Source organism: Littorina saxatilis, linkage group LG16, assembly GCF_037325665.1.
Source record: "Littorina saxatilis isolate snail1 linkage group LG16, US_GU_Lsax_2.0, whole genome shotgun sequence".
In the NCBI taxonomy this organism is placed as follows: Eukaryota; Metazoa; Mollusca; class Gastropoda; order Littorinimorpha; family Littorinidae; genus Littorina; species Littorina saxatilis.
Window position 1 is genome coordinate 46,369,180 of NC_090260.1, and position 13,074 is coordinate 46,382,253.

The 13,074-nt window shown below is 41.4% G+C and overlaps 2 protein-coding genes across 6 annotated transcripts in view; one reads left to right on the forward strand and one right to left on the reverse strand.

Moving 5' to 3' along the window:
- Positions 1-2,282, forward strand: part of LOC138949753 (centrin-3-like) — a 35,627-nt gene extending 33,345 nt beyond the window's left edge. The window contains exons 7-8 of the mRNA XM_070321573.1: positions 378-542; positions 1,330-2,282. The gene's annotated coding sequence lies outside the window, so the exon portion shown is untranslated. The remainder of the gene's footprint in view (positions 1-377; positions 543-1,329) is intronic.
- Positions 2,283-7,182: 4,900 nt separating this feature from the next.
- Positions 7,183-13,074, reverse strand: part of LOC138949743 (uncharacterized) — a 37,142-nt gene continuing 31,250 nt past the window's right edge. For 4 of the 5 annotated variants that reach the window (XM_070321552.1, XM_070321551.1, XM_070321554.1 and 1 more), the window contains 4 exons: positions 12,250-12,279; positions 11,227-11,304; positions 9,611-9,759; positions 7,183-8,026 (listed from right to left, as the gene is read on the reverse strand). In XM_070321552.1, coding sequence (XP_070177653.1) covers positions 9,617-9,759; positions 11,227-11,304; positions 12,250-12,279 — 251 coding nt within the window. In that variant the 3' untranslated portion in view covers positions 7,183-8,026; positions 9,611-9,616. The remainder of the gene's footprint in view (positions 8,027-9,610; positions 9,760-11,226; positions 11,305-12,249; positions 12,280-13,074) is intronic. The other variant, XM_070321555.1, reaches the window with a different exon arrangement.

Below are 13,074 nucleotides of genomic sequence, written 5' to 3' on the forward strand. Positions count from 1 at the left end.
GAGTGACATATTAAGTGATCATACTGCAACTTTGAGAGAGAGAGAGAGAGAGAGAGAGAGAGAGAGAAAGAAAGAGAGAAAGAAAGAGAGAGAAAGAAAGAGAGAGAGAGATGGTGATGAAGAGAGACAGACAGACAGACAGACATACAGAACGTCAGGGACACTCAGTGGACAGAGAGAGCGTGCGCGCGCGCGCGTGTGTGTGTGAGTGTGTGTTTGAGTATGTGTGTGTGTGTGTTAGAGTATGTGTGTGTACCTATCCGTGTGTGTGTCTGTCTGTCTGTGTCTGTGTCTTTTTCTGTGTGTCTTAATGTATTTTACCACTGGTAGAAGGGAAAATACAGCAACATTGTACAATTATTGTTTACATTCCACAGACGATTCATGGTTCGTTCCTGTGGTGCACACCATTGCTTTCATTTCCGACGTTATCGCCATGAAGGCGTGGTTGGAGTACAGCGGAGACGACTGTCGCGAATACCGTAACCGGCGGTCAGCAAAACAAGCGAAAGTGTTAAGCAGAGTTTTCGGAGGAATAAGTGGTAAGTAGCGAGTTGAATTTTTATTTCTAAATAAACAAGCCAAGTCAAGACAGGTCAAATCAAGTCGTCAAGTTTCATTTTTCAAATATGACACATTTCAGAGCTGGTGTAAAATACAACATAACAAGTAACACACATTTGAAAAGACTATAATATTAGTGAAATAATCATCTCAGATACAAACAATTTCGGGTTAATCAAACAATCTCACTAAAAGTGTTTGATTCATGCATGTCTACATGTGGCATTGTCCACAGTAAATTGAGATGGAGTTCAGACGGACAGACAGACAAACAGACAGGTAGACAGACACTGGTAGACAGACAGGCAGACAAACATATACTATACAGATAAATAGACATACAATAAGGCAAAAAGACAGACAGACAGACAGACAGACAGACAGACAGCCAAGAAAACAATCAGACTGACAAACACGCACTTGGCAATATTTGGCGCACTCGTGTGTGTGTGCGTGTGCGTGTGGGTGTGTCAGCCTGTGTGTGTGTGTGTGTGTGTGTGTGTGTGCCAGTTAGGCCTCGGTGTGTGTGTGTGTGTGTGTGTGCCAGTGTGTGTGAGTGTGTGTGTGTGTGTTAGGCCTGTGTGTGTGTGTGTGTGTGCGTCTGCGTGTGTGTGTGTGTGTGTGTGTGTTACGGCTAGCTCTGTGTGTGTGTGTGTGTGTGAAAGCCTGAGCGTGCACTAGTGCGTACCAATAGTGACGCGCGCGCGTGCACGTGTGAATCTTATGCGTGTGGTTGAGTGTACAATTTTGCTCTGTTGTTTTCAGCCTTCATGAAAGGTTGTGGATGCGGTGTTCGTTTTTGCTACCCCAAGCCTGGCATGGTGTGGTGCTGTGTGACCTCCGCCGCTAGTCTTGTCTTCACGCTCATCTCCACGTGCTCCTCGGCCACAGAAGAATATGACCCACGCCGCCACAAGAACCAACACCACTTATTGTTTTAGTGATCCACGAACATTCAACACACGATTTTGGCGTCAGAATCTCGGTTCTTCCTCGTCGTATTTTCTTAAAGTTTTACTGAACTCAAGTTACTTCCCTTGCGAGTTACTTCTATTTCAATTTCTGCAGTAACAAAAACAGTACCCGATATATTGATTTTTTTCGAACAATTTGTCAACACAAGATAATTTATTAATTAGTATATATGCTAGGCAATACATGCCAATGACGACTACATTCAAAATAATCGTGTTCCAGTAAATATGACATTTCACAATTCCCATAAAACAATCGTTAAAAAAACCCTGTTAATATGATTACCTCCCCTTCCCCTTCCACGGATTACTTGGAAGCTATGCACACAATTTAAAATAATGAATCTGACCTGGGGTATGATACATTATTGCCCCTATTACTATCTGGAATTATATCTTACTAGAAAGGGAACCCGTAAGATGCGTTTGCATTTATTATTATTTGTTGCTGTTGTAGTTGTTGTTTTTGTTGTGTGTTTAAAAAAAAAAAAAATCATAACACAATTTGGAACCTCTTGCTTAATTTGGACTGGAATTTTATTAATTTTGATAGATAATAAAATGTCAAATGAAAACGTTATTTTCTTTTAATAATTATGTTGACATTTCACATTTAAGCGTGTGTTTAGAAGCTTTCCGTTGCGAACTGCTAGAATTGTGTATCATGATGCTGGCATGTTGTGATAGAGGTGACTTTCGGCATTTGTTCTGCTCAAGACCGAAACTAGTAAAGGTGAATTATGCTGTGTGTGTGTGTGTGTGTGTGTGTGTGTGTGTGTGTGCGTATGTGTGTGTGTGTGTGTGCGCTGTGTGTGTGTGTGTGTGTGTGTGTGCGCTGTGTGTATGTGTATGTGTGTGTATGTGCGCTGTGTGTGTGTGTGTGTGTGTGTGTGCGTCAAGTGTGTGTGGGTGTGTGTTTGTGTGTGTGTATGTTTGTGCCGTGTGTTTGTGTGTGTGTGTGCGTGCGTGTGTGCGCGCTCAAGTGTATATTTAGTGTGTGTGTGTGTGTGTGTGTGTGTGCGCGCTCAAGTGTATATTTAGTGTGTGTGTGTGTGTGTGTGTGTGTGTGTGTGTGTGTGTGTGCCTCTTATCAACTAAACAAATGACGTAACAAACAAGTATATAAACCACTACTTTCTCCACTAAGATAAACCAGCAACACGACACACAGCACAACCTTCTCAACTTGTTCATTTACGCAGTCTAAATCAGCGACTGGGGTAAGCATAGAAAGAACAAGTCGCGTAAGGCGAAAATACAATATTTAGTCAAGTAGCTGTCGAACTCACAGAATGAAACTGAACGCAATGCCATTTTACTCGTAGCATCGTCAGGCCACCGCTCATGGCAAAGGCAGTGAAATTGACAAGAAGAGCGGGGTAGTAGTTGCGCTAAGAAGAATAGCACGCTTTTCTGTACCTCTCTTTGTTTTAACTTTCTGAGCGTGTTTTTAATCCAAACATATCATATCTATATGCTTTTGGAATCAGGAACCGACAAGGAATAAGATGAAAGTGTTTTTAAATTGATTTGGACAATTTAATTTTGATAATAAGTTTTATATATTTAATTTTCAGAGCTTGTTTTTAATCCGAATATAACATATTTATATGTTTTTGGAATCAGCAAATGATGGAGAATAAGATAAACGTAAATTTGGATCGTTTTATAAATTTTTATTTTTTTTTACAATTTTCCGATTTTTAATGACCAAAGTCATTAATTAATTTTTAAGCCACCAAGCTGAAATGCAATACCGAAGTCCGGGCTTCGTCGAAGATTACTTGACCAAAATTTCAACCAATTTGGTTGAAAAATGAGGGCGTGACAGTGCCGCCTCAACTTTCACGAAAAGCCGGATATGACGTCATCAAAGACATTTATCCAAAAAATGAAAAAAACGTTCGGGGATTTCATACCCAGGAACTCTCATGTCAAATTTCATAAAGATCGGTCCAGTAGTTTAGTCTGAATCGCTCTACACACACACACACACAGACACACGCACACACGCACATACACCACGACCCTCGTTTCGATTCCCCCTCGATGTTAAAATATTTAGTCAAAACTTGACTAAATATAAAAACGGAAAAACACACCCACACACTCACAATCATTTGTTTTTGCCAAAACCTTCGCAGCTCGTACAGTGAAAGCAAACCATTGCTTTTCAAGTTCATGACAAAGATTTCCATGGCTGGCTTTGTGTGGCCTGTTTAGTGCAGTTACATGTATTTGTACGCTACGGGAATTCCCAGAGACATTCAGTGCAAGTGTTCTTAAAGGCCAACATCCGCGGGAATTTTTCTCCTGGAGCGACCTAAACTTGAACCCGTCGCTATTCTTGCATGTCCGTTTACTTCGTGTTGCACGCAAAAATTGAGCGACTTCCTTGCCGCGTGGATTGACGAAGCTGTTTTATACTCGTGACTGAAAACACTGCAGTGCGTGCAGTTTTATTCTGTGGGTTCGACAGATTGACTAAATGTAATTTCGCTTTCACGAATCAGGAACCGACAAGGAATAAGATGAAAGTGTTTTTAAATTGATTTCGACAATTTAATTTTGATAATAATTTTTATATTTTTAATTTTCAGAGCTTGTTTTTAATCCAAATATAACATATTTATATGTTTTTGGAATCAGAAAATGATGGAGAATAAGATGAACGTAAATTTGAATCGTTTTATACTTTTTTTGTTTTTTACAATTTTCAGATTTTTAATGACCAAAGTCATTAATTAATTTTTAAGCCACCAAGCTGAAATGCAATACCGAAGTCCGGGCTTCGTCGAAGATTACTTGACCAAAATTTCAACCAATTTGGTTGAAAAATGAGAGCGTCACAGTGCCGCCTCAACTTTCACGAAAAGCCGGATATGACGTCATCAAAGACATTTCTCCAAAAAAAGAAAAAACCGTTCGGGGATATCAATCCCAGGAACTCTCATGGAAAATTTCATAAAGATCGGTCCAGTAGTTTGGTCTCAATCGCTCTACACACCATATATCCGGCTTTTCGTGAAAGTTGAGGCGGCACTGTCACGCTCTCATTTTTCAATCAAATTGATTGAAATTTTGGTCAAGTAAAAAAAAAAATTTTTTTAAAAAACGATTCAAATTTACGTTCATCTTATTCTCCATCATTTTCTGATTCCAAAAACATATAAATATGTTATATTTGGATTAAAAACAAGCTCTGAAAATTAAATATATAAAAATTATTATCAAAATTAAATTGTCGAAATCAATTTAAAAACACTTTCATCTTATTCCTTGTCGGTTCCGGATTCCAAAAACATATAGATATGATATGTTTCGATTAAAAACACGCTCAGAAAGTTAAAACAAAGAGAGGTACAGAAAAGCGTGCTATCCTTCTCAGCGCAAGTACTACCCCGCTCTTCTTGTCAATTTCACTGCCTTTGCCGTGCGCGGTGGACTGGCGATGCTACGAGTATACGGTCTTGCTGCGTTGCATTGCGTTCAGTTTCATTCTGTGAGTTCGACAGCTACTTGACTAAATGTTGTATTTTTGCCTTACGCGACTTGTTCTTTTGTACATTCTCAGCAGAATTCTTTTAGTTCAACCCAATGTACTGCCCAGATAACATCTTGTTTACTGTCGGCGTTGTTTTCATGCATTGTACCACGTTCTATGATGTTTTGGATACATAAATAACAAGTCGCGTGAAGCGAAATTATAAAAAAAACGCTGGCGCTGGACCCGAGTACTCTTCAGACTGGCTCGCTCCCCCAGTATAAAAGTTTTTGTCTTGTGCACGTGGATTAAAAAAAAAAATTAAAAAATTTTTTTTATTTATTTTACACAATTAAAAAAATTATTAGAGTAAAATAAAACATTAAAACGTTCATAATAAACAATAGCAAACAAGAATTAAAAAAAAACCACAAAAAAACACATGCCGGGAATCGAACCCGGATCACTTTGGCCATAGGCGGACGGTCGTGCTACGACAACTTTACTAGAGTTGTGCGTTTGAATCACTGTGTCCCTGTCGCTCTCTCTCGTGCTCTCTGTCTCTCTTTCAGTCTCACCGAGACAAAACACTGCATTGTAGTTTCTTTGCCGAGACCAAATCCCCACCCGCTGCATGCTTTTCTCGTGATCGGCGGTTCTTTTTGGCGAACTGCCCCGGGTTCAAGTTTAGGTCGCTCCAGGAGAAAAATTCCTGTGGATGTTGGCCTTTAAGCGTAAACTAATACAGGTGTACGTACGAAAGTCACAGTTTTCAATTGCTTAGTGCGTCTTTGTTTCTTGAACACATGGTACTCTTGTTTGTTTTCCTTGCTGTGAACCACAGAAAGAGACAGATAGACACACTGACAGAGCGAGGGAGACGGCGAAAGAAAGAGCGACAGACAGAGACAAACAGAAAGAGACAGATAGACACACTGACAGAGCGAGGGAGACGGCGAAAGAAAGAGCGACAAACAGAAAGAGACAAAGAATTTTTTTTCTTCAGAATTTCAAAAGCGAAATAATAGCTGTGCTTGTTATGATAGTCACACACAGAAGCCTAACGATGATCTTCGGAAATAACTCTGTCGGCTTTGTATGGGTTATGAACGGCAATAATAATGTTGTTTTACGCCCAGGCGATGAACCCATGAGTGACATGTTTCCGGTCAGTCAGTGTTACTCCGACTTTAGATGAGATACACAGGTGTATGCGTGTTTAGGTGTACTTTTGGCAGAATGACCGAGGTCGTTTACATGCCACGGGGATGGGACATGGATACCGTCTCTGAGTCTGTACAGTGAAGTTGACTCGTGTCCGTCCAGGCCTAGATTCGAGCCCGTGACCCTAGGATCACCAGTCCGGTGCTCTACCAACAGACGTGACATTATAGGCCATGCAGTCACTAGCGAGGGGTGTGTCCAAAACACATGGACAAGGAGCACGTGTAGAAAGCTTGACTCACTAAAAGCAAGGGTACTCACTCTTTCACAACCCATACAACCCCCGGGGCGGGGACGTAGCTCAGTTGGTAGCGCGCTGGCTTTGTAGCCAGTTGGTCGCTATCAGCGTGGGTTCGATCCCCACGTTCGGCGAGAGATTTATTTCTCGGAGTCAACTTTGTGCAGACTCTCTTCGGTGTCCGAACACCCCCGTGTGCACACATGCGCACGAAAAAGATCCCACGTTCACAGCGAAAGTCTCAGGGCTTGGAAAACACGAAGACACGCATGCATCATCTCTCGTCTCTGATTATCATGATCGTATTTCGATACTTTGACGCGACAAACCCAATGCTGGTGTGTCGAAAAGGACAGCCACAGCGGGCTTGTTCGAATCAAAGTATCACACCATATCTTCAGCGTATTACCAATACCTGTCCCAATATATATAGACCAGTTGGTCTAAGAGGACGTTAAACCCTAATAGTCAGCCATACAACCCTGACAGAGTTATTTCCGGAAATCGTATATTTGCACCATAAACAGTTATACAACACGGACACAAGAAACAGCCTTTTTTTAAATTCCCAGGTATAACGATAGGGAGGGAGGGACTCGGGAGGGAGGGAGAGGGGTGGGGTTGGATGGTGCCTAGTAGGAACACTCACATACCAAATCTTGATTAACAAATTCCAATAATATTCAAAACACAACATAAAGTGGGCGCAGCCTGCAACAACACTTTATTTTTTTTTCTAGAGACATGAACTCACGCACCATAGATGATTGAACCGATAGACAGGTACACTGGTCGTCTGCTCGAGTCGTACACCCTGGTGCACTATATAGGCATGGCTGACATTGACAGAACTGACATGATTACTGCCAACGAGCAAGCACAACGATGTCATAGTCTTGGGTGGTAAACTGTTGTACGTCTTCTTAGTACATTTATTGAAAAAACTGACAGTTTTTATACAGACACACGCACACAAATTCCCCAAAAGGTTTGCGTTGGTAAACGTTAGCCTACATTTCGAGAAGGATGTTTTCGTGGACATGGTTAATTACGCCTCTTGCTCGCGATCGTTTGTACAAATAATTTAAAGTTTAAGTTTTATTGCCTGCCTGTATGTTATAGAATTTCCTTGGCATGCACTACCACACTGAAACGTCTTTCATGTTAAACTACTATTCCGCTTCACGCGTTGAACTACGCTGCTAACCACAAATCCTGACACATCACACTTCCGTTTCCGCCTGTATTTACATCTCATTTACATACACTTTGCATATTACAATGCAGGTCCTTATCAGCACTGTTGTTGAGTCTTGTGGTCGATGGTCTAGCTAAAGGAAGTCAATAGCTGTATGATCTCATGTTGACACACAGTATTTTCGTCCAGTAAGAGCGATACAGATCGCTTTGTCCCAACACACGAAGACTTCGCTGCTGAAACGCACGGAGCACGTGATCTGATGAATATGCATGGAGGCGATTTTTGAGAGGGATGATCTCGATCGAGGTACAGGCTCCCTTGTGGAATTTACACTGCAGGTCCTGCAAACACAAAATAAAATGTTAACAAAATCAAATCTCACACATTTTCTGCATTGTAGTACATAGTACTGCATTGTCGGTCAAATGTATTGTAAAATACAAAAATGTTGACAGCCTAACTTGCAAACATGTGCTCGGATGATTATTGCAGTGTTTTAGCATGACGATAAGGTATGTTGGAAATGCACAGTTTCTGGTCTTCAAAGTCGAAGCAGATGATTTGGACCTTGACAATTATTATTCATTCGTTGAATTCACCGAAGAGGCTGTTGATATTGGAGGCAGCCAAAAACACTTCTGTTATGCCTATACTCTGATAACTTGTACTGGCTGTACTTTTGCTTTCAAATCATAAATGTATCACCAATTAATCTTCAGGCGGGCTTGTCCGACTCGGACTATGATACTGATGGACATCTACACGTGCAAAATATGTAAATAAATGATTGTAAAAATCAGCATTATTTTTTACATTTTTTTTGTTTTGTTATTGTTTTTTCCCCCAAGCTGAAACACGAAGGATACTTTACAATCTTACAGTCTTAAAAAAAGTCTCCGAAAACTGATTAACACCTACACCTGTCACTCATTCAAACATCCGGGTTCTGTTCTCTCTTCAGATTTCTCTTACCATCACCCTCCATCGTCCTTGACCTTTGTTAATGTATTACGTGGGGAAAGGTTGAAGGTCACGGGGGGTCGTTGTTAAGTTGGATTTTGCGAGTTATTTCCCGTTTTGCTGTTGCTGTTATTGTATTCGTTGTTGTTGTTGGATTTTTTATTTAATAATTCAACGAATCTGTCTTGCGTTTTGTCAATCGACAGGCAGTTTCAAATCCAAACAAACTCAAACCAAACGTATGCAAGGCAAAATTCATACTTGCTGCTACTTGAGTCTGAAATGCCAACAATTATCGAAACAAATAAACACAGCTCAAACGTGAGTTACAAACAGCAAAAAAGTTAGAAAAATAGCACACACAAAGACACAACACATTTTAGCAGGAGGTATTGGAACCCTTGTGTGACACCGAATAACAGACGGAAACACCACTGCACCACAACACAACAGAGACGTATACACGCTGCTCCTGAAAGCTTGGTGTTTCCTGAGGAAAGGAAAATGAGTGACGCCATTAAACAATCAGGCAACGGCACATGGACACGCTACAGGGTTGTGGATGTTGGGATTTTGTTTAGCGGTTACTGAGTCAATACGCTGTAATCATCCACACAAAATCAGTGATGTCATTTTGGGTTATCATGAGAGGATCTGGGTTTTTGTCAGCTACAACATTATCCATCCGGTAAATCCTGGAACCAACACTGGGATTTGGTTTTTAGCGGTTACTGAGGCAATAAGCTGTAAACATCCACACACAGTCAGTGATGTCATCTTGGGAATCATGAGAGGTTTCCGCCACACAATCGTCTATCGGGTGAATCCGGAACCAATACTGGGATAACATTTGCAGCGCTTGTACATTCGCTTCTAGCTGCCACCGGGACCAACACCGAGTCATTCAGTGTTTTCCGTAAAAGTGACGTCACCCAGTGTGACGTCAGTGGAGAAGATATACATACTGCAGGCTAGCCCACAGCTGGTGGGTTCATGCCAGGCGCAGCTGGCCCGGCAGGGTTCATGCCAGCCATGGCTTGGTTCATGTTAGCCATGGCAGCCATACCGGCAGCCATACTGGCCATACCGGCCATGCCCATACCGCCTCCCCCCACTGTGGACACAAACATCATGCAGCTGTAGAGACGCCAATAAGCGATACACTTTCAATGATATACAATAACGACACATGCACAGCCTAGCGGCGACCTTACGAGTAATGTTCTCTTGCTGACCAGACGAAGTCATCGAGATAAACTTCGTTTATAATTGACAGAAGTGACAGAATGCTTTACATGACGCTATTACTCCCACTAAGCTTATGACGTCTTCTCAAACTTTGTCTCGCTTTTGACGTCAGAGGTTTAACTTTGGAAGAGGGGGTCATGGAGAGACGTCATGGTTTGTGTAATCAATTTCATTTGTCTTTGATCAAAGTGCTGGCATAAGAGGGCTCATGAAGTTTTGATAAAAGAAAATCTGCCATAAGAGGGCTTATGCAGTTTTTATATGAGAAAATCTGGCATAAGAGGGCTCATAAAGTTGTAATCAAAGTTCTGGCATTAGGAGGATTCTTAACAGCCAATGGTGGCCAAGGTTTAAACGAACATCATGCAAATGTGTTGGCACCAATCAGGGAGAAGGGATCAATTCACTGTGTTTACACGATGAAACGCGGAGAGGAAAGGGACGGGATCTCGCAAAGTGCTCTCAGCAGGGTTTAACCCTGGATTGATGCGCTCTAGAATTATCATACATTATTATTATCATTAATTATCATAACAATTCTTTACACTGTATATCACGTGCCGGTATTCCATTCTTTCCATACCATCCTGAAGAAGGCAGTTACATGCTGAAATATTGATTTAAACTTACCTAACCTGGTTACTGGCGTGTTTTCTTTTTATTTAATTATTATTATCATTATTATTATCTTGTTTCCTTTTAAAGTCAAATTCAGCACACATGACGCGTTACGTCAACTGCACGATGTGAGCATTCAGAAAGTGTGTGTGTGTGTGTGTGTGTGTGTGTGTGTGTGTGTGTGTGTGTGTGTGTGTGTGTGTGTGTGTGTGTGTATTAATGATTGTGGGTGGCGAGGACTGTACAGGGACACCAATATGTCATAAACCGAGAGTTTGGCACAGACTTCTTATTGTTTGACTGGGCTTTTTTTTTAGCTGATCATGTGATGGATGAATATTTTAAACCGGACCATACAATGTTCGAAAAAAAAGTGAAAAAAGATTTTTTAAAAATCCATCGGGTAAATTAAACCAAAATAAGAACCCATCCCCTATACCCACCCAAACCAACAGAAAAGAAACTAAATGACAACAAATAAAAAATAAATCGTCACCGCAGTATGTTTTTTTCACGTTTCACATTAAGGTTACATTTAAGGGCCTCTACCAGTCGACTTAAATTTTTCATCTTAGTCACTTTGTTGTTAAGACTTTAAATCGTTTGTTGAAATGACGACACTAGATTGGCGTAGTAATATAGTGAGATGCCGTGGTGACAACACGTTGTCCTAGCTGGGTCGACATGGCAACAGAGAGTTTCGCTGGTAACTTACTTCCTCCAGCGGGCGCCCCGCCATAGCGGGCAGCATAGCTTGGCATCATCATCTCCTTGGGGGGGTCACCGATCAGGTCTGAAACAAACACACACGTAGTTTGATCGAAAAACCGGGGCGGGGATGTAGCTCAGTCGGTAGCGCGCTGGATTTGTATCCAGTTGGCCGCTGTCAGCGTGAGTTCGTCCCCACGTTCGGCGAGAGATTTATTTCTCAGAGTCAACTTTGTGTGCAGACTCTCCTCGGTGTCCGAACACCCCCGTGTGTACACGCAAGCACAAGACCAAGTGCGCACGAAAAAGATCCTGTAATCCATGTCAGAGTTCGATGGGTTATAGAAACACGAAAATACCCAGCATGCTTCCTCCGAAAACGGCGTATGGCTGCCTAAATGGCGGGGTAAAAAATGGTCATACACGTAAAATTCCACTCGGGCAAAAAAAAACCACGAGTGTACGTGGGAGTTTCAGCCCACGAACGCAGAAGAAGAAGATCGAAAAATGAGGTCGTGACAGTGCCGCCTCAACTTTCACTAAAAGCCAGATATGACGTCATCAAAGACATTTATCAAGAAAAGGAAAAATTGGTTATGGGGATATCATCTTAAAGATTTTTTAATGTAAGTTTCATGAAGAGCTAACCGTCCGACAATAAGACATAAGATAATTTATTGTCCATACAATTAAACCAAGGAGGAAACAGTGTGGTTCATCTGCTATTCAACAACCAAAACAACATAATGAAAACAACCAAAAACATACGAGGTACAAACATCCGAAGAAGTCCAGAGAGGCTCGCATGCCCACATCCATATTTTCTCTCTCTCTCTCTCTCTCTCTCTCTCTCTCTCTCTCTCTCTCTCTCTCTCTCTCTCTCTCTCTCTCTCTCTCTCTCTCTCTCTCGCTCATACACACACACACACACACACACACACACACACACACACACACACACACACACACACACACACACACAAACACACACATACACAGATCGACGATATTGAATATATCGAGTACTTACGGAGAAGATCATTTTCTTTTGCGCTCAGGGCTGAAAAATAGCAATACAAAAGTGTAAAAGGCAAGAATAAGGAGCTAAAATGCACAGAAAGGAGTGCATTAGAACAAGACAAGTTAAACACAGAAAAGAGGTTCATACCCCCCCCCCCCCTCCTCCGGCCACCCACCCACCCACTCACACATACACACACGGATAGACAGACGCTTGCCATTACATAGACCAACGTTTATGCAAAAAAGATAAACCAATAAAGTGTTAAATTCGGAATGTTCCGGGAAGATCCGCATGTCATCACACGCATTTATTTTAGTGACCAACCAGAATTTAATTTAGTGACCAACAATCTTACAGAATTACTAGCCAATGAGCTTTTAGGAAGTGATGTCAGAAGGAATTCCATTTGTTCGTTGTTTCAGGCCGTACGATTTGAGGGGAAAGACTTGGTGCACATTTCAACCGCACAAATGTTAGCTTTCCAATGATATATGACACATACATTAATTTTGTTTTAATAATAATCCCATTAAAACAATATTTGTCCAACGTGTCTCATCAGTTTCACAGCATTGCTGAAAACAATTCAGCCAATGGTGCTGAGACTGCAGGGAGATAATTCAGCGCCAGCAGGGTTAAATTAAAGACAGGCATGGGATTGGTCCTCGGATCCGCTCATTTCAGAGGTTTAGGAATAAAATTTCAGAGGAAAAGTAGGGGGTTTTTAGAGAAAAAAAGTTCAAACTTAAAAATTTGCAAGAGCATTTTATATCCTCAAATCGCTCCAGCGTCTTTAAACAGAACAGATCTGAATGGAGAAGACTCCAGATC